Source organism: Myzus persicae, unplaced genomic scaffold, assembly GCF_001856785.1.
Source record: "Myzus persicae strain clone G006 unplaced genomic scaffold, MPER_G0061.0, whole genome shotgun sequence".
In the NCBI taxonomy this organism is placed as follows: domain Eukaryota; kingdom Metazoa; phylum Arthropoda; class Insecta; order Hemiptera; family Aphididae; genus Myzus; species Myzus persicae.
The window spans coordinates 195,957-216,752 of NW_019103723.1; the positions used below are offsets into that span (position 1 = coordinate 195,957).

At 30.1% G+C, this 20,796-nt stretch overlaps 3 protein-coding genes and 1 pseudogene across 3 annotated transcripts; 3 read left to right on the plus strand and 1 right to left on the minus strand.

Annotated features, from left to right (window-relative positions):
- Window positions 1-658: 658 nt before the first annotated feature.
- Window positions 659-3,487, plus strand: LOC111035135 (annotated as a pseudogene).
- Window positions 3,484-9,412, minus strand: LOC111035136 (meiosis-specific nuclear structural protein 1-like). Its single transcript, XM_022316654.1, has 7 exons — window positions 9,227-9,412; window positions 9,065-9,171; window positions 8,559-9,002; window positions 8,350-8,476; window positions 7,990-8,193; window positions 7,733-7,915; window positions 3,484-3,531 (listed from the first exon to the last, which is right to left on the minus strand). Exons 1-7 carry the CDS (start codon window positions 9,410-9,412, stop codon window positions 3,484-3,486), a joined length of 1,299 nt encoding a protein of 432 aa, XP_022172346.1.
- A 2,722-nt stretch (window positions 9,413-12,134) lies between these two features.
- LOC111035137 lies at window positions 12,135-13,178 on the plus strand. Its single transcript, XM_022316655.1, has 2 exons — window positions 12,135-12,358; window positions 12,902-13,178. The coding sequence occupies exons 1-2, from the start codon at window positions 12,135-12,137 to the stop codon at window positions 13,176-13,178; spliced, it is 501 nt and encodes a 166-aa protein (XP_022172347.1).
- A 3,572-nt stretch (window positions 13,179-16,750) lies between these two features.
- Window positions 16,751-20,347, plus strand: LOC111035134 (pyruvate kinase-like). The gene is made up of 9 exons (XM_022316653.1): window positions 16,751-16,804; window positions 16,878-17,007; window positions 17,069-17,301; window positions 17,526-17,709; window positions 17,817-18,026; window positions 18,253-18,437; window positions 18,686-18,928; window positions 19,364-19,586; window positions 20,160-20,347. The coding sequence occupies exons 1-9, from the start codon at window positions 16,751-16,753 to the stop codon at window positions 20,345-20,347; spliced, it is 1,650 nt and encodes a 549-aa protein (XP_022172345.1).
- Window positions 20,348-20,796: the final 449 nt, after the last annotated feature.

Sequence of the window (20,796 nt, forward strand, 5' to 3'; positions counted from 1 at the left end):
CGCAATATGAAAAATGAGTGTACGCATCATAGACCTTATACTAAATGGACGGGAAATCCAGATGGGATGCGGGTGTGTGGTGCGGTCTTTCCTTGCGTGCCAGCAGTGACGCCATTTCTTGCGACCAAAAACATTGTTATTAACACATACCATATAATTACAACTTCATTATTGTATACTGCATTGACTAACGCCAAATAGACTTATAAATTATAATCAGCTAGACTATAATAGATCTATTGTAAGTAGATACTACTAAGTTGTACTATGATAGTACGCGGTGTGTTAATAACTCGCAGGCGCAAGTATAATTAAAAATTATTGTACAATCCGATAGGGCTTGTGCGCATGTGCGGTGTACGGTGTACTAGGTTGATCACATTCTTAAGACAATAATTCGGGTTAATTACACTAACAATCCTATGGACATTCAAAAATTGAGTTTGTATTTAAAAAATGTTTTGATGATAAATAATTAAGATATATATATATGGATTTTAAAAATAAAGACAACGAATACATAGATTATCATCCGTGGGATAGAACTTTACCATACGATTGTTCAAAAAAATTATTTTATTTTCAACTTAAGCAATACAAATATATGTTTTTAACAAATATATTTAAAATCAAATTTAATTTCTGAATTAATCTCAGCATGGGTAAACATCAGAAAACTGAGCTCAGCGCTGTAATAGCGCAGAAAAAGATTACTGACGAGCTAGCTATTGATGTTCGTTGTAAGGATATGAGCAAAACAAATCTGAAAAAGGCAAATGTATTGATCTCCAGGCGTATGCATTTGGAGTCAGAGGAGAAACATCTGTTCAGGAATATACAAAAAGTAAACGACCAATTGAAAATCAATAAAAGTCTCGAATAATGTTTTGTATTTTCAGGCTAAAGAAGCCCAGGCCAGACAAATCGCCGAGATGGAACAAGAACAAAAACTTGCTAAAGTAATGGCAGATTTAAAACGCCGGGATTTTGTTGCAATAAAATACGAGTTAGTTAATATTTTAAATCATGTTAATTTTAAATTGAAAAAAAAATACTGTTTCACGTAGCCAGTTACATCAAAACAATTCTCCCGAACTCCGACGTGAGGAGCGGCAACTACAAGCGGTTTATACAAAAAAAAATATTTAATGTGTCAAATTAAAGAAAAAGAAGCTTTAAAAAAAGAAGAGGAAGCCAAATTATATTATGATGATTTAAGAAGAAAAGAGTCAAGCAATGATGAAAATAAGATGAAAAAGAACTACAAACCCGGTAAAATGAACTCAAGTTAGATTATAAAATGGCGATTACAGAGCAAATACAGCAGATCACCGCCAAAAAACAACGATTATTATCATAAAAGTACCAGCCTTTTGAATTTTTTGAAACAACTAGAAGTAGTGAAGTAGAAAAAAAAAAGATTTAAAAATATTGTTCTCAAAAACACCTGGAAGCATTTACGAAAAGGAAAAATGAGCTAAAAGAAACTGAACTCAATGAATCCGAAATAACAAATAAGTAAGAATCCGAACGGACAGTGTTTCTTACATAAGATTTGAAATATTGTGCATATTATTGTACTTTGTCTTTACATTTGTGCGTAGGCGTAAAGAGGAGTATTTGATGGATATTGATAAGCGCAATAAACAACAGGAAGAATTTAAAAACCAGAGAAATGTAGAAAATGATAGAATCAATAATTCCTTAGTCGATAATTTAACATCGTTAACGGTAAATATAATTATGTTATTATATTATAATTACCTATATAGTTAATATAATTCGATTGAAAAATTCCAATCATAATATAATAATGTTATAATATTATACTGTAAGTACGGAATATTTTTATATTATTTTTGTACTGCTATACGTATATTTTAATTTGCAGACAAATACACCAACAAATAGAGAAATGCTTGATAATCTCTTACACGAACAACAACGAAGTGCCAATTGGCTTGCAGAAAAAAAGAGAACGATCTGAAAATTCAACATCGTAAATACATGCTGAAGCAAAACGAAATGCAACTAAAAATTAAAAAAGAGAAAGAGAAAGCAGAGAAAGAAAAAGATTATACTCTAGACAAAAAAGTAACATAAATAAAATTATTAATTATTAATGTTTCTGAAACCCGTATAGCTATCTAATATTTAGTACATCACAGATATTGCAAAACTTTCAAGTAATTAAAGAGGCAGAGGAGAAAAAAAACGCTGAGCAGCGGCAAAAGATGATCAATTATGGAAAAGAGTTAAAAATATCGATCGATCTGAAAACCGATCTGAGAAAAAAACAGAAGGAGGTTGCGATGAACGAATTTTCAGAAGCTGCTAAAGAAGAAGCTGAGGTAAAATCATTACGTATTTTTCAATTAAACCATTTAACTATTATCATAATATAGTAATATAATAATGTATAGAAAAATATAATCTTCAAGAACAGTGTTCAATGTACAACTTAAGAGTTGTTTTATATACATACGAAGTTTGTTCACAATGTACCTGAATTTTTTTTTAAATACAAAAATTAAGTAACACATTACTTAATGATATATCAATCAAAATACTCTCCTGCGGTAGTGGTCCAGAGGGGAATCTTGCCATTTTTCGAAAGTCCTTTGGAAATGTTCCGAAATTAAGACTTTAAAGTCTGTTGCAGTGGCATAGACTTAAATTTCCTCTATATCTTGAAATAGTTGTACTATAAACGCACATTTTAGTCACTTTAAAATAAAAATAAATCACATAGGGTCAAATTGGGATAATATGGAAGCTGCAGGACCACTAGTATATTTTTATCATTAAAAAATTCACGAATCGACTGCTCTGAATATGCTGGCTCATTGTCGTAATGAAGAACCCAGGTTTCTGTTCACAATTTGTCTGTGTATTTTTTGCGAACTATCCTCTCAGCCGTATTAATTCACCTTTTTAAAAAACATGATTGACTGTTCGTCTATGGTCAATAATTCAAGATGATCAATACCATCAATTAAAAATAAAAATAAAAATAATTTAAAATTAACGATTTTCATTGTCTTGACATTTAACCTTACTTGACGAGCTTTTTTTGGTCAAGTGGAAAATGTTGTTATCTACAAAAACCATGATATGTCTTTACATTTGTGCGTAGGCGTAAAGAGGAGTATTTGATGGATATTGATAAGCGCAATAAACAACAGGAAGAATTTAAAAACCAGAGAAATGTAGAAAATGATAGAATCAATAATTCCTTAGTCGATAATTTAACATCGTTAACGGTAAATATAATTATGCTAAATCGGTTTTTATTACATACTCTCGTTTTTAATTAAGTGTTTTTGAGAATATTTTTAACGAATGTATAAATTAATTCAGAATAATAATTATATAATGACATTGAGCGGCACATGGACATTCAATTCGTCTTGAATTCTTAAATATTATAAGACATACATTTTACTAATTGTATAAAAAGTTTATTTTTCAGCTACAAACAATTTAAGCAGAATCCGACATCCATGAACAGATAACACCTACGACAAAATTCTATAAAATTAAGTTTTAATAATGTAACATTATTAGAATTATCATATAGTAATATTATATAAGACAATAAATAAAATAAGAGGAATATATTAATTTGAACAGTGTAAACCAGATTTTTATAATGCAACATTATTAGAATTTTAAAATTATAATATTTAAATTATTATAGATATTTCAAGCTCCATAGCATCAAAAATTTCACCAAAATGTCTTATGGAATCGTTTTCAATTTGTCTATCTAAAACAGCTAGATGAGCATTAATATTTTTTATTTTCGTCATATAATATTCTTTTCTGAAATCTGGTAAATCTGTGATTTTATTATAAACATAATCTTCCAAAGGCATGTAGGTTGAATTTGAATATTGTACGGGATTTTAAAAATAAAATAATTTTTTTGAAAAATCGTACGAGTTAGTTCGATCACAGGGATTATAATCTTTATATACTTTAAGAATATATTTATTTTTGAAATCCATATCAATTTCATATTCTTTAATATTTTAAAATTACAAATTCAATTTCTTTTTTAGTAGGACCAAATAATGTAATATATTTTCAGGAACATATTAATGAATAATACATTTTACTAACAATATTCAAGTTTTCCAGAAATCCTAACTTCTAAGATATTAAGATCAAATCCAAAAATCTATGCCATATTTTCTACAGCTCAAACACTTTCAAACATCTCAACCCCGAAATCTATGGCATTAGTTTAACAGCTCAACAGACACAGAATTTAAATATCTGTTTTTTTATAAATTGTATAACTTTTAAAATCTAAACCAACATTTTACACAAATTATATAGTAAAAGATAGTTGAGACTGGGATAGTCAAAGTACAGTTCGATAATTTTTGGAATATCAAATATTTTTTAATTATTTTTGCTTTTCAATTTTGTGAAAAATATTGTTTAAATTGGCTGGTCTAACTATGTGTACCGGTCTGTTGGGTCAGGCACCCGTGGTTGGACCAGCCCGGGCTTACTCGTCTAAAACTATTCGTGGGCGCCGGCTGGGCTTTCTAAAAAATTTACTGGGCCGGTTCGGGCCGGGCTTACTCACAACAAACTATACCCGGGCCGGGCCGGGATGACAAATAATATTACCGGGCTGGGCCAGGCTGTAAATTGTCAGCCCGTGCAGACCTCTAGTAAACGTGCAGTAGAAACGACAGTATTTTTAGTGAAATATTACTTATTAAATTAAGTAATTTGTATAATATAAAATATAAGCTATATTTTATATAATGGATAGCCAATTTGAATGTAAGAGAAAATCTATATATATTTTTAATATTTTTTGATAAATATAATTATGCTAAATCGGTTTTTATTACGAATTTTCAGTTGATCTCGTAACTAACAATAAGCGTAAAAAATTTATTTTGAATCGTGAAATGTATGAAGTTGTAGGTAATAAATGTTCTATGCAATCTGTGACAACTGTTAGTACAATACAATTATTTTTTATTTTTATTCAAAATAAATTCAATGGTTTGAAGTGGAACAGTGTTTATATTAATACAATAAAAAATGAAATTTTAAATTTTTCTTTAGCATTATCAAAAAAATGGATAAAAGCTTGCCGGAATAATAATAAATTTAAAAAAATTCATACTGAATGGCTTGATTCATACTTCAAAATACGTTTCAATGTCCTTAAACATTGGTAGACCTATTAAAAAGTTTAACGAATGTGCAGATAGTTCTAAAAGACGAAAAAATAATATGTCAATAGCTAATTCTAATAATATGACGACTCCTGAAATACATTACGCTTCACAAAATACATTTTTAATGGCTGGACAGCGAAATATGGTCCAACTTTTTAAAAGGGTAACTTCATCTGATAAAGCTTCAGATCTTTTGAAGTCTCACGCCAAATTAAACTCTTCAAAAATCATACCACTTACGGCTGATGAAGCGTTGGCATTTTTTATTGAAAATGATTTAACAAAAAATCAATATTTGAATATAAGATTAACAGCGAAACAACATATTGATGATATCTATCTATGGTGGATACGATACAATTATTGCAGCAAAAGCATTGTGTTATCCTGAAAATTGTATAGTATCTGAAACTTTTTGTGAAATAAAACTGCAGGATTTTCTTAACCACACCTCAAAAAGAATATTTGAAATTCACTCAATAAATTTTAATGAAAATTATTTAAAAGAATTTGAAATTATTTATAAATTTGGTTATGATGGAAGTAATGTACAGTAACTATATAAACAACTGTATAGTGATTCAAACGAATGCTCTGACAGTGATTTATTTCTTTTTTCAATTGTTCCTCTCCAGTTGCACTCTTTTAATGAAACAAATGAAAAACATATAATATGGAAAAATAGAAGAACTTCTTCTACACGGTTTTGTAGACCAATAAAGTTTAAATTTCAAAAAGAAACGAAAGTTACTACATTACACGATGTAAATGCTATGAAGACCAAATAAAAAATTTGTTGGCTTCACACATAATATTTAATGTTACAGAAATAATAGTTAAGCATACTTTAGTATTTACAATGGTTGATGGAAAGGTAAATGAGTTCTATAATATTATATATATTTTTTTTAAATAGGTAATATTTATTTTAAATTATTATTTACTTGATATTATCATAAAGGTATGACAGACACCTAACCGATTTAGAATAATTATATTTACCAAAAAATATTAAAAATATATATAGATTTTCTCTTACCTTCAAATTGGCTATCCATTATATCAAATATAGCTTATATTTTATGTTATACAAATTACTTAATTTAATAAGTAATATTTTACTAAAAATACTGTCGTTTCTACTGCACGTTTACACAACTGCAGTCTACACAATGACTAAAGACAAAACGTTCAAATGTATATTATCAATATAAATTTATTGGTAATCATAAAATTATCTTATCTGTTTATGACATAAAAATACCCAATTCAATTACCAAAGTTCATAAATTTCCTACACAATTCATGTTTCGAAGCAAATATTACGATAAGCCATACAGAAATAATTTCTGTACGCTATAATTCCCAATGGAAGCAAAAAAAAAATAATATTTTTTATTTTATGTACATATCCGATTTTGTGTAAAATTGAGAAATTTTTATTTACACGCTTCAGAAAAAAATAAAAATCTTAAAATTTTAAATATTTCCTAATAACTTTGGATTGTAAAAAAAAAATTTTAATAAATATATTTTTACCTGTCTAATATAATCAATACACATATAGAAAATAACATGAAAAAAAAAATTTAAAAAAAAATTCAAAAAAAAAAATTATATTTCCCTGATAATTAATAAAATATAAAGTTTCATAAAAAATAACGAAAAAATCGTGTAACACGTACAATTGTCCATGTTCAAATAATTATACTCATGGTAAAAATAAATGTAGGATTGTAAAATTTTATATTTGAGCTAAGGAACATATGATATTAAGGTTTTGACATTATTTTTTTTTTTGATAAATTTGTAATAGGACTTTTGAGCGACTAAAATAACGTTTCAGACCACAGTGCGAGGCCGCGATTTTTGGATTTTTCGGAAAAAAATTTTTTCAGGAATATAATCAATTATAGAAATAATTATTATTATGAAAAATATTTTAATTATTATAACATTTAAATTTCGTGATGTTTTTTCACATTGTTTTCTATGTGATGTTTTGCTGATTAAAATAGGAGGTGCGCCAGGAATGATACTATTATACTATATAAGTATATCAATATTATGATTAATTTTCAAAACTTCCATATTATCCCAATTTGACCCTATGTGATTTATTTTATTTTAAAGTGACTAAAATGTGCGTTTGTAGAACAACTATTTCAAGATATAGAGGAAATTTAAGTCAATGCCACTGCAACAGACTTTAAAGTCTTAACTTCGGAACATTTCCAAAGGACTTTCGAAAAATGGCAAGATTCCTACTCTGGACCATTACCGCAGGAGAGTATTTTGATTGATATATCATTAAATAATGTGTTACTTAATTTTTGTATTTAAAAAAAAAAATCAGGTACCTACTTTAAGAAAAACTTCGTATGTATATAAAATAATAAAACAACTCTTAAGTTGTACATTGAACACTGTTATTGAAGATTATATTTTTCTATACATTATTATATTACTATATTATGATAATAGTTAAATGGTTTAATTGAAAAATATGGCAATGGAGTTACCTCAGCTTCTTCTTTAGCAGCTTCCGAAAATTCGTTCATCGCAACCTCCTTCTGTTTTTTTCTCAGATCGGTTTTCAGATCGATCGATATTTTTAACTCTTTTCCATAATTGATCATCTTTTTCCGCTGCTCAGCGTTTTTTTTCTCCTCTGCCTCTTTAATTACTTGATAGTATTGCAATATCTGTGATGTACTAAATATTAGATACCTATACGGGTTTTAGAAACATTAATAATTAATAATTTTATTTATGATACTTTTTTGTCTAGAGCATAATCTTTTTCTTTCTCTGATTTCTCTTTCTCTTTTTTAATGTTTAGTTGCATTTCGTATTGCTTCAGCATATTTTCACGATGTTGAATTTTCAGATCTTTTTCTTTTTTTTCTGCAAGCCGATTGGCCCTTCGTTGTTGTTCGTGTATGAGAATATCAAGCATTTCTCTATTTGTTGGTGTATTTGTCTGTAAATTAAAATAAACGTATAGAAGTACAAAAATAATATAAAAATATTCAGTACTTACAGTATAATATTATAACATTATTATATTATGATTGGAATTTTTCAATGGAATTATATTAACTATATAATTATAATATAATATAATAATTATATTTACCGTTAACGATGTTAAATTATCGACTAAGCAATTATAGATTCTATCATTTTCTACTTTTCTCTGGTTTTTAAATTCTTCCTGTTGTTTATTGCGCTTATCAATATCCATCAAATACTCCTCTTTACGCCTACGCACAAATGTAAAGACAAAGTACAATAATATGCACACTATTTCAAATCTTATTTAAGAAACACTGTCCTAATTCTTACTTATTTGTTTTTTCGGATTCTTTGAGTTCAGTTTCTTTTAGCTCATTTTTCCTTTTTGTAAATGCTTCCAGGTTTCTTTGAGCACAATTTTTTTGAACATTTTTTTTTTCGACTTCACTACTTCTAGTTGTTTCAATAAATTCATAAGGCTGGTTCTTTAATAATAATCGTTGTTTTTTGGCGGTGTCCTCCTGTATTTGCTCTGTAATCGCCTTTTTATAATCTAACTTGAGTTCATTTTGTCTGGTTTGTAGTTCTTTTTCCTTCTTATTTTCATCATTGCTTAATTTTCTTCTCAAATCATCATAATATAATTTGGCTTCCTCTTCTTTTTTTAAAGCTTCTTTTTCTTTAATTTGACACATTAAGTATTTTTTTGTATAAGCCGCTTGTAGTTGCCGCTCCTCACGTCGGAATTCGATGGAATTGTTTCGATGTAACTGGCTACATGAAACAGTATTTTTTTTTTCAATTTAAAATTAACATGATTTAAAATATTAACTAACTCGTATTTTATTTCGACAAGTTCCCGGCGTTTTAAATCTGCCATTACTTTAGCAAGTTTTTGTTCTTGTTCCATCTCGGCGATTTGTCTGGCCTGGGCTTCTTTAGCCTGAAAATACAAAACATTATTCGAGACTTTTATTGATTTTCAATTGGTCGTTTACTTTTTGTATATTCCTGAACAGATGTATCTCCTCTGACTCCAAATGCATACGCCTGGAGATCAATACATTTGCCTTATTCAGAATTGTTTTGCACATATCCTTACAACGAACATCAATAGCTAGCTCGTCAGTAATCTTTTTCTGCGCTATTACAGCGCTGAGCTCAGTTTTCTGATGTTTACCCATGCTGAGATTAATACAGAAATTAAATTAGATTTAAAATATATTTTTAACAATAGTCACTAAAATATAAGTATACTTTATACTAATAAACAAACGTTTATTTAATTAGAATACCGTTCCTATGACAATGTTATATATTTTTATTTTATTTTATAAACAATATGGAACGTGCAAAATTAAATACAATATTAACAAATATAATAAATACTATTTGTACTAGATATTTAAATTAGAGGTGATGGGTCCTTATTGACTATGTTTATAATTCAGTATAATTGTTGGTTTTTTGCATAGTTGGTATTACATTGTGAAGTTGGCGAGGAAATATGGATAAATGTGATGAGTATTTAGTGAATCGGTAAGGTCGGTGGTAACCTGGTGTCTCGTAAAATAACAAAATATAGTTTATAGTATCAAGTGTTGTTTGTATTTAGTAAAGAAATAGTTATTTATTTACAAAGATCAGGACAGTGAATGTCACGGTTGCGTCGGCTGGGCTTACACAAGCCGGCTGATGCGTGTGAGAAACTTTGTACACATCCAACACTGTTGTATATTCCTTTTGACAATATAAGGGAAATAATATATCCATATTATAGTAACGGTGGTACTTAAGCAATTGACCTGGGGGGATAGTGGGATATCGGCCTTCCACGAGTAGGTGGTGAGTGTGGGCTCGAGCCGTCCGAATGCGGCAGTGCGTGTCGTCGTCCTACCTCGGCTGGCTTGGTGGAGTCGCTTCCTGCCGTTGGCTAGTGATCTCAAAGTCGTCGTCGTCGTTGAGTGCAATCTATGGTCCGGCAACACTCGACGATGCCCTTGGTATGCCGATGTATAAACCGGCTGGAGGACTTATTGTATGCCGCTCCATACGAGGAGCTTTGACGAGGACTGAGTAGTCGTGTAGCGGCGTTTTCGGGCCGTTCGTCTCCTAACGGCTGATTTGGCACAACTTAATATGCAAGTGGGGGGTCCTACAATTCTCAGTGTTGCTGAATCGAGGGGTTCTGGTGTTCTGGTTTACTGGTTCTGGAGACCTTTGGATGAGCGCTGGTGCTTAGGGCATCACTGCCGTGTAGTCGGATCTCTTTTATGATCGGTTTCGTCACGCTGCTTACTGCTGGGCTTCGAGCTGGTTTGATGGTCTTCGGGTCTTCAGGTTTTAGAGTTGTTGTAATATGATCGAATATTGGTAAATACTGATTGTCTGAGTATTGCATTGAATCGTTTTTATGACAATTGACAATTTTAACATGATAATATTAATTAATAATTGAACAATAGTAATGATACTTAAGGTTTATTAGACATTATACACATAAAGTGAAAATGTGTAAATATAATATTATATAATATATATATAGGTTATATAGGTATAATTATGCGTACCTACAATTTAGTAATATTGTAACAATTAACTTATACGATATTGTGGACGGTCTTGTTTGAGACGTCTCTGGTGGTGAACGTATGTGTAAATTAAAGTGTAACGAACTTGTTGATTTATGAAGTAAACTATGGAAATTCGCAGCAAGGGCTCTTCGGCGGTGCGCTGAATTTCCAAAATCTGGACTTTAGGTTAACGTTTCGTATGAGTCATGGTGCTTTCGTTATTATTTTAAGTATTTTACTTTGGGAAATTTGAATTTTACTTATGTGTGTGATTGCTGAGCAGCTACCTTAGATTGGGCTACCTTAAGTTGGTAGTGAATGTAATAGTTTCTTATATATAAATATATATAGAGCATTTATTATGTATAACTGATTTTTTGTTAAGAATTGATAATAGCATTTATATGCGTAGGTAAGCTCGTTGAAATTTGGTAGATATGTGTGGCCACCAGGTTAGCCTCTTGTCTAGTGTAACCCCGAGATACATGATGGGCGGCTACCAGGGTATAGGTTAATTATCGACTTTTAGCGGTAGTGAAGTGGGGTAGAGATGTAGGCTAAATATAACTGCTGTGCTTTTTGAAACGTATATTTAATTTTCCAGCTTTTACACCACTTTGAAAGTATATTAAGATGGTCCTGTGGTTGTATGTTATCGAATCAAGATTACGGTATTCACTATAAATTGTTGTATCTCTGCGAGAAGGTCAATCTTGGTTACTTGGTGACTGTGGTATGTCAAATATGAAAATAATGAAAGAGATAGATCCCAGCTTGGAAAATTGATGTACACCAGCAGAAATAGGCTGGAGGTCAGAAATAGTGTAATTTATTTTGACTGAGAATTTTCTGTTGGATAAAAAGGAGTTCAAAATATTAAATAAGTATTTTGATGCAGGGCTTGCATTTGAAAAATAAATTTTGTTTTACGTTACTTACAATCAAAACGTTATACAATTTTTGCGTTTATCGTTATTCATAATTAAAACGTTATACAATTTTAGCGTTAATCGTTATTTAAAATTTAAAAGTATACGACTATGACCTTTTTTTGGGGACATAATTTCCNAGGGCCGCTTTCACCAACGTAAGAACGGCGTTTATCTTTTTTTGAAAACGCCGATTATCTATTTAAACGAATTAATTAATTTAAACGGATTTCACCAAGATCGTTTAACGCTAAACGTCAGTTATAAGATAACCGTCCAATTTCAGTCGGTTATAGTGATAAACCCGGTTTATAATATATTATTAATCCGTGCTACGTATTTTTTTGTAGCTACCGTTTTACTACTGTTTTTTTTTTAACTGTTTGTGCTTCATCGTTTTAACTATGTCTCGCGCTCATAAGCGTGCATTTGCACTTGTTCTCGAGGAAGAATATGACGACTTTGATGATATTTTCGTGAATCGCCGTCCTAGGTTTATCAAGGAAAGGACGAACGATTTTGAAAACCTAGATGAACTAGATTTCGTGACACGATATCGGCTGTCAAAGAAGTCAGTTCTTCACGTATTGGAACAAATAGAAGATCAGCTCGAATACAGTAGTAACAGGTAAGTCAGTTTTTTGTACGGTAAAGTATGGCAATCAGGGCCGTCCCGAACCACAATTCATGGGGGGTGGTAGACCTACTCAAAAAATTATGTACCTATTTAAAATCTATAGGGTAAGTGGATGTCGCTCTGCTTTACAGTAGGTTACAAGTGAGTCACTGTAATGGATTGTGTTAAATTTGAATCCAATGATATAATATCATTGTATAAGAAAAACGATTCTGAGCGAAAACAGTCAGTCTACCTATAATATATATTACTTGATGATATTATTGTGAATAAAGTAATTAATTTTAGTATTAGGCATTAGTATTTACTATAATTGGTTAAATTTATTTTTCCCAAAAAAATTACATTTTTAAATGCCATTGAATATATTATATAAAATATAACAATACACTCTAAAAGCTTCATACACCAACAAATAATATTTTTAAATTATAACAAAAAAACTAAAATTGTTATTCTTGGTTTTAATACGTAATTGTGTCCAATTTTGAATTTAAAATGTTTGTAAAAAATAAATGTGTTTACTTTGTACAGAAATAACGGCGTGTCTCCAATCAACCAACTTCTATGTACCCTAAGGTTTTATGCAACCGGGTGCTTTCAAGGGACAGCAGGAGACCTATGTGGTGTCAGTACTGCGACAGTAAATAGGATAGTGCATAAAGTCAGTCGGGCCATAGCTTCATTGTGGCGAGATTATATTTTATTCCCTGAGACAGATGAAGAAATTAAAAGGACTCAAAGGATGTTCTATCAGAAAGCTAAATTTCCAAGAGTCATCGGTGCTATAGACTGCACCAAGTATTATTAAATAATTGGGAATTAATTATTTCGTTTAATGGAATACAATATAATATACCGTTTTGCGTTATGTTTTGTTTAATGATACATCATATATTTTGTTAAACGTTACATTTTGTTTTATGTTATTTATTTATTTACGTTTATCGTTTTCCGTTATAATTACGTTTACAAATTTCAATCGTTTTTTATAAAATATAACGTTATAACTTATAATCATAACGTTATTATAACGTTTGCAAGCCCTGTTTTGATGTATTGAAGAATTTTAAATAAAATATAATTTATTTGTATAAAAGATGGTGATGGTCGTACCATACTTTGTCGAACGCTTTAGAGACGTGGATAAACACAGCACCGATATGGCAGTGCTTTTCAAACGAAATACTGGTATGTTCCGACGTTCCGTTATACGAAACAGCTTGCAGCGTACGGTGATATCGTCGAGTGGTTAGATTGAAATCCAAATTAGAATTTCGGGATAAGATCTGCGATATGTGAATAGTTGTGTAGTGTAGTGTGTTCCCTTTTTTCGACTATTTTTGATAAGGAGGTTAATAGACTTATCGGTCTTTACAGTTACCAGAATTTGTTTTGACCTTTACTGTTTTTTTTTAACTAGAATGGCTGTTACTATCTTCCAGTTGAGCGGGAAGTGCCTAACACATAGCAAAAAATTAAATAATGAAGTCATCTTGATGAGTTCTTTGGCAGGAAGTTTTTTAAACATGAGGTTAAAGTAATCTGCCACATGAAATCTAACAGTATTTGGTTATGCATGTGCATTAAAATATTTTAGCATTACAAAAATAATAACTTAGAGACTTGATAGTAGCATTTCCCCCTTTTGCGAAAACCTTTAACATTTTATGAGTGGTATAAAGTAAAGAATATAGTGCTTTATAAATATATTATTTTAATTTTCAAATATTAGTATTAGTTCGATAAAAAAAAATCCATATTAATCTCCTTCTTGGCAACTGATTTATGTTTATTTCTACGCTTGTACAGTACTTTGGGCGATCTTTTTGCTATCTCGATAACAATATTTTTTATAATGACTTCCAAAACATAAATCTTTTCTTCATAAGATCCACCCATTCCAAACATCATCTTTGTCATTTTTCTAGAAAGTTTATTAAATTTTGTGTAGGTCAATTCATCAACATCTATTATGTTAAGATGGGTAGGTGTATACGATTTTTCTGACAAACTAGATGCCAGATGTTTGTGAACAAATGCCATTAATCTATCGACTTGGATATCAGCGTGCTAAATCAAAAACAAAATATTATTATTTAGCACCTATATTGGAGTTAGAAACCTGCACAGTTACATTTTCAAGACAATATTTTTCTGGCATTTCGAAAATATTACCCATTAGATTTGTGTTATCAATGTTTTTAATATAGCAAAAATTCAACTTTCGGAAAAATCCTTCCATTCTCTTTTGAGCATTATTCGGATACATGTTGTGTTCTGTAATTTTCTCTTCCTCTGGGGTTAAATATCCATACTTAATGTCGTTTGTAAGAAAGTCGAAAACTATCGGTTCTACGAATTCTTCACTGTTTTTTGTTATTAAAAACTGTTTTGGTATCAAATTGTTTTTGTTTAAAAACTGAAGCCTGTTAATTGTATTTTTTGAACGTCCCAAAATCCGGTCTATACAATCACATAGTTCATTACACGAATGCGTAAATAGTTAATTTCTGTAATTAACTTACAACTTATTCGTCTTTTTGTATATTCAAAAACAGTTCTTCTACATATACCATTAACAATATACGAAACATTCTCATTAACATCTATTTCATGTTCTAGTATAAACTTAACTAAATTCATTATTTCAAGTGCGGTTGTTGATTTATCAATAAAGCTTCTAGCTTTAGTTACTGCATTAAGCACATCCTCGTCGCTGAGTTCATAGTCCAAATCTAAAAGTTATCTTACTCGTTGTAAAATCATATATTATTTTCATTAAATTAAATGTTAGTAGCTAAAAAAATTTTTTTTAAGAATGTAAGAATAATTGAATAATATGTTGTGTCGACATAGATTAAAAACAAAACAGAATACTGTTATATAATTCAAAAGTTTATTTTTTTTCAAAATTGCTAATAAAATGTTTATTAGTGGTTGAAATTTAAATTGTTCATGTCATATAATAAGATCCAGAACTTGAAAATGACAAATATTAAGCTCAGTGAATACAGATCAATATTAAATATTAAATTCCATCAAAATATACCATATTTTTAAATTACGAACCAGTTATTAATATTTCCAAAAACGATGAATCCAAACCTAAGGCACGTTTAGTCACATTGTTATCATTATTAAGACTCGTATTTTCGTAGATGTTTTTAAAATCATCAGGCATTGTATTGTCTGAGTTTTTAGCCATATTCTCCAGAATTAGTGATTTTCTATAAACACATTGTGTAAGCGAGTCCCAAATGGGCCCGATCTTCTGTAAAAAATGTCTGCCAGCCTCGCAATTATTGAAGTTCTTTTTTAACATCTCAATTCTTTCTAAATATACTCGAACATTATCCAAATTTTTTTGGTTATAAATCATTTCTAATTTCTAAAATAAAACAAAAAAAAAATTTTAACTGACTGTACATGTATTAGCAATGATTAAAATATGTCTAACTTGGTCAAGTTAACATGAAATAATTTATTACTACCGATCGATCAGATGATAAGTCACACTCTTCTTCAGTAAGTTCTTCCATCGTTTCATTATTTATTTCTTCTGCGTCTTCTGCGAACAATATTTGGTCAATATTTCCAAACTCGTCAACTGTTGTATTTTCTAAACATTTGTCGATTAACTGTTGATTTTTTAATAATGTAATATTTTGATGCTCAAATTTATTGTAATAACGTTCAATATCTCTTTTTTTCTTTTCGCAAAGCCTTAGTTCTCCTCTCTCAGCCAATAATTTTTGTGATTTTGTGTGTTTATCATTAATAATTTTTAATTTTTCCCTATTTTCATGGCTCTCAAATGCTATGTGATTTTGTAATCTTTGTTGAGTTCGCTTTGTTTTTTGATAGTTGACTTCCAACTTTTTGTCATTGTTTTTAACATTTTCCCTGTGTATTTTATCTATTCTTTTGTTGTATTTTTCCACTAGTGTTCCGAGCAGTTTTTGGAGTTTATTATTTTCAGTTATACGATTTTCTCTTTGAGTATTTAGTTTAGCATCTATAATGTTTTTTTTATTATTACCTTCAAGATTTAATAATTCGCCAATATTTTTAAAATCAATCACGTTACTCTGCATACTCGAATAGTAAATAATATAATTATATAATATAATAATATATAATAATATACATTTATTTTAAGGACAAATATTTCTTCAAAATATCGTTAAACTCTCTGTTAATATTATTACCTAGTAACATAATTACATGTGGTGTTTATAATAATAATTATTATTATTATGGTATCATCCATTTCTTAGGAAACGTTTATATTATAACTTTTGGTTAATGCAATCACTGTTGATTTAAATTTTTTTAAATTTTGTTTTGAATCACAAATAATTTTGGAAATAAAGTGAAACTATGGACTCTACAATTATATTAAACACCGAAGAACCATGTGTTGTGTACCCCTGGGTAAGAATATTTGTGAATTTAATAAATAATATTATGTGTTATTGTTCTAATTAAAATAAATATATATGTAAAGGAACCTTGTCATGACAATGAAATGCAAATGAAAGCATCTTTTGAAGATAACTATCTCGACCATATGAGTAATTTAAAAATTGAATCGAATCCATCACAAAATACATTAACCACTATAGCTTGCGGCATCCGTACGTGTATATTGAATACATATATTAACACACATTTCTATTGATACTATTATTATTTTAGTACATAACGTGACTAGAAGTTTAATAGAAGAATTTTGTGAAAATGGTGCATCTATGGTAGTATTTGATTTTAACGGATTGTCATTTGAAGCAAGTCGAAAAATGGTCTTCGAAATTCGCCAAGGGGTTTTTAATTACAGCCTTAAAAAGAACAACCGAGTACCGTATTCGATGACTTTAGTACTTGATCTAGAAGGATCTTGTATTACAACTGGAAGCATATTTCATACAACAGTGATACATATTGATATAAAATAATAATTAATAAATAACAGTTATGATTCTAAGAAAAAATGATTCAAATAGCGCATTTTAATTGTTGGACTAAATAATAAATACATATACATATAATAATAATTTATACAAATTTTGAAATCACAAAAAATGTTATTTATTGAACGATTTATTATTAACACATTTTCTAATAATTTTCTAAAATACTTAATTTTATTTGATAGACCGCACAACGTTTGATAGAATTATCGACAAATTCTCATGTTTACATCACCAACGATGTCGAGTATAAATTTAAATGTACAGAGGATCGTATTTATGTGAACAGCGATATAATTCTTCGGCTAAACCCTAACGATCGGATCTACTTGGACTACGGAAAAATCGAGCTGGCAGTAATCAGAGTCGGTAAGTACGTAAGCGTCATGTTATTATTTTATTATTATAACGACGAACGACGCGATGTCTTCTCAGCAATTGTATTAGAAAAAACATTATTTTTTTCTTCTGCACAGACGAGGACGAGGTATATTGTTTGATAAAGCGAGGAGAATTTTTGGGTTCTGAAAAAGTAGTGCACGTGCCGGGAATTCCGGTTGGCTCGACGGCACTCTCCAAACTAGACGAGGAGAAAATTCGCACAGGGATTCAACTGAAAGTGGACGTAATATTGGTACCCGGTGTCAGGAACTCTGTGTTTTTTGAGCAAGTCCGCAAGTTTGTTGGTAAGTCGAGCATGAAATCTCTGTGATCGGCCACTCTTCCATGTCTTGAAACTACAATAATCTCCATTCTAGTATTTCACAGGTTCCATTTATATTCGTTTTTCATTTTATACCAGTACTTGTCGAACTCTGTTGGTTCACATTCCACTTTAATTTGTTAATTCGATTTGCCGTGGAACAATTTTTCCATTATGTAGTTCCATAAGCATTTTTTTTTTTTTTAAAGTCACAGAGCGAGGCAGTGATATCAGCCTGTATGCGAAAATTGATAACACTGTTGGACTGGAGAACATGGATGACATCATACCGGGCGTGGACGGTGTGTTCCTGAATCGACCAAACTTATCCATGGAGGTAGGTCATGACAAGATATTTCTGGCCCAGAAGATCGTCTTGTCAAAATGCAATTTAGTAAGTCTTAAGGACATCGACTGTGCTTTTTGTCTATCATGGAATATCCGAAAATATTACTATTTACTTTTAAGTCAAACATTTTTTTTTTTTTTTTAATGTTCAAACAAAAATAACATGAATTTTTTTATGCATTTTTATAAACATACATTTTAAACAAAATCTTCATAATACACATTACATAGGTAATAGATTTCATGTTCAAATATCATAAAGTGATTTATTTTCTTTACTGTTATACCACGCAGGCCGGAAAACCGACGATCACGTATGGGGAATATCTTAATTCCATGGAAGTAAGTACTGTACCTACGAGCGCTGAAGTAAATGACCTCATAAATACTGTAATGGATGGAACAGATTGCATTTATCTGGATGTAACAATGCGCAGTGCAAACAAATTGCATTGCATTCAGTACGCGTCTTCGCTGTGTCGGCAGGGCGAAGCCGCCATATGGGAACAACAGTTATTTACCGAACTTAACAAAAAGGTATAGTTACATACGTCACGGTGTTATTAGTTATCGTACAGCCTTATACACCTACAGTTTTAACAAAATAAGTATTTAATTTGTTGTATGTTTTTAAAATCAATTATAAACTATTAGGTACCCGGATCAAAACAATTTAGAAAAGTAAAAGAAAATCTAATCTAGACTAGAATACTATAAATTATAACAAGTTATAATATAGATAATCATAATAATAACAACGATGTAAATGATTTAATATTGAATTATATAAGTTTAAATGCAATGCTACAACGTCGTATTTCGAATTTATAAACATTTTAAGCCGCAAACAAACTAAATGAACAATTGTATTTGATTGCGTGTTATTGCGATTTACAATCTATACTTTACCGACACAACGATACTATTTGACGTATAATATTAAGTAATATTATATTATATGTGTGCTTTTAGTCCAAACCGAAAATCGATCCCGCCCACGCCGTTAGCATTGGGTGCGTAGAAGTATCGTTTAAATGTCATGCAGCCGCGATTATTGTGATAACCACATCCGGGCTGTCGGCCAGGTTTATCGCCAGGTACCGGCCCAGATGTCCTGTGTTGGCGATCGTCAGGCACGGAAAGTCCGCGAGAAAGTTATCAGTGTGGCGTAATGTCATAGCATTGCAGTACATCGGTAAATAACGACAACAATAATAGCGATAACTTGGTGTTTATGTTATACGTGTTAAGTCCGTTCTGAAAGATGCGATGATAGTAGATGATAGTTTTCAAAATCGATATTATTGTAGGATCTGCATTTCTAGATTAATAAGAGGGAGAAGGGACAACCTAATGAATACTCGATCATTTTCTCTTTTAGATGATTTAATTTAATGATATTCGGTTGATTAGCAGTATATTTAGTAAATAAATTGATTATAACTATGTGACATTATAATATATCGTAATTCAATGCCCATTAATCATTACTGAGAACCAATGTTCTTTTTTATAATTATTTAAACTATTTTACCATTTCAAGTTTAAACCCAATGGTCAACCAAAAATAATCTTAACCCGATAGTTAATTCATATTTAGAATGCGGTTAATAAAATATTAACTAAGAGTTAATAGTGTGGGATATTATGATACTATATTATTATATTGTCTATAGGTTTATTAATAGTAACTATCACTAAAATATTTAAGAACGAATGTACTCTATTTATGAGCATTCGACGATGTTATGTATAAATTATGTTACAGATCCAATAGAAAATATTTGGAAAGACATTGAAAACCGTACAAGGTTCGCTATGGATTATGGAAAAAGAAAAGGTATATTGCATCAGGGAGATTTGGTTTTGCACATGAGCTGCTCTAAACAAAACGTGGGTTTTGCTAACACCATGAGTGTGTTCTACGTTAGTGCTGGAGACTTCGTTAACGCGTAACCACTATGTAGAACTTTAACTAGAATAAAGATGTATTAACAGATTTTGAGACCATATTATTTGATTTTCAAAATGGTTCATATTGGAATATATTGCTTGTTACAATTTAATTATAATAATATATTCATAATATCCATATTATAATGTTGCATTGCCAATATAGGTTTTCGTACATACATAACTTATGAATGTACTTATAAATCATAAGTATTAGCTGTCATTAGTATTATCATATAGTCAATTTGTTTTATTAAAATACAAATTATATTAATAAAAAGATGGAAGAGTGTAGGTAGCTGCTCTGTTGAACAGTGCACTATTCTAGTGTACCCCGTCACTGAGTAAGTAACGGTAATGGATATGAAAAATTGTAAATCGATGATAAATCATTATAGGTATATCTACAACACACCTATATGAATATTCTATTTTATTATTAGTTATTAATT

Coding starts and splice junctions, on each gene's coding strand:
- LOC111035136 (XM_022316654.1), bottom strand. CDS start 9,412: ATGGGTAAACATCAGAAAACTGAGCTCAGCGCTGTAATAGCGCAGAAA. Junction 7,916..7,989: donor ATTATGCTCTAGACAAAAAA/GTATCATAAATA, acceptor AGTACATCACAG/ATATTGCAATACTATCAAGT. Junction 3,532..7,732: donor CTGCTAAAGAAGAAGCTGAG/GTAACTCCATTG, acceptor TTAATTTTATAG/AATTTTGTCGTAGGTGTTAT.
- LOC111035137 (XM_022316655.1), top strand. CDS start 12,135: ATGTCTCGCGCTCATAAGCGTGCATTTGCACTTGTTCTCGAGGAAGAA. Junction 12,359..12,901: donor CTCGAATACAGTAGTAACAG/GTAAGTCAGTTT, acceptor TACTTTGTACAG/AAATAACGGCGTGTCTCCAA.
- LOC111035134 (XM_022316653.1), top strand. CDS start 16,751: ATGGACTCTACAATTATATTAAACACCGAAGAACCATGTGTTGTGTAC. Junction 16,805..16,877: donor CATGTGTTGTGTACCCCTGG/GTAAGAATATTT, acceptor ATATATGTAAAG/GAACCTTGTCATGACAATGA. Junction 17,710..17,816: donor GCTGGCAGTAATCAGAGTCG/GTAAGTACGTAA, acceptor TCTTCTGCACAG/ACGAGGACGAGGTATATTGT.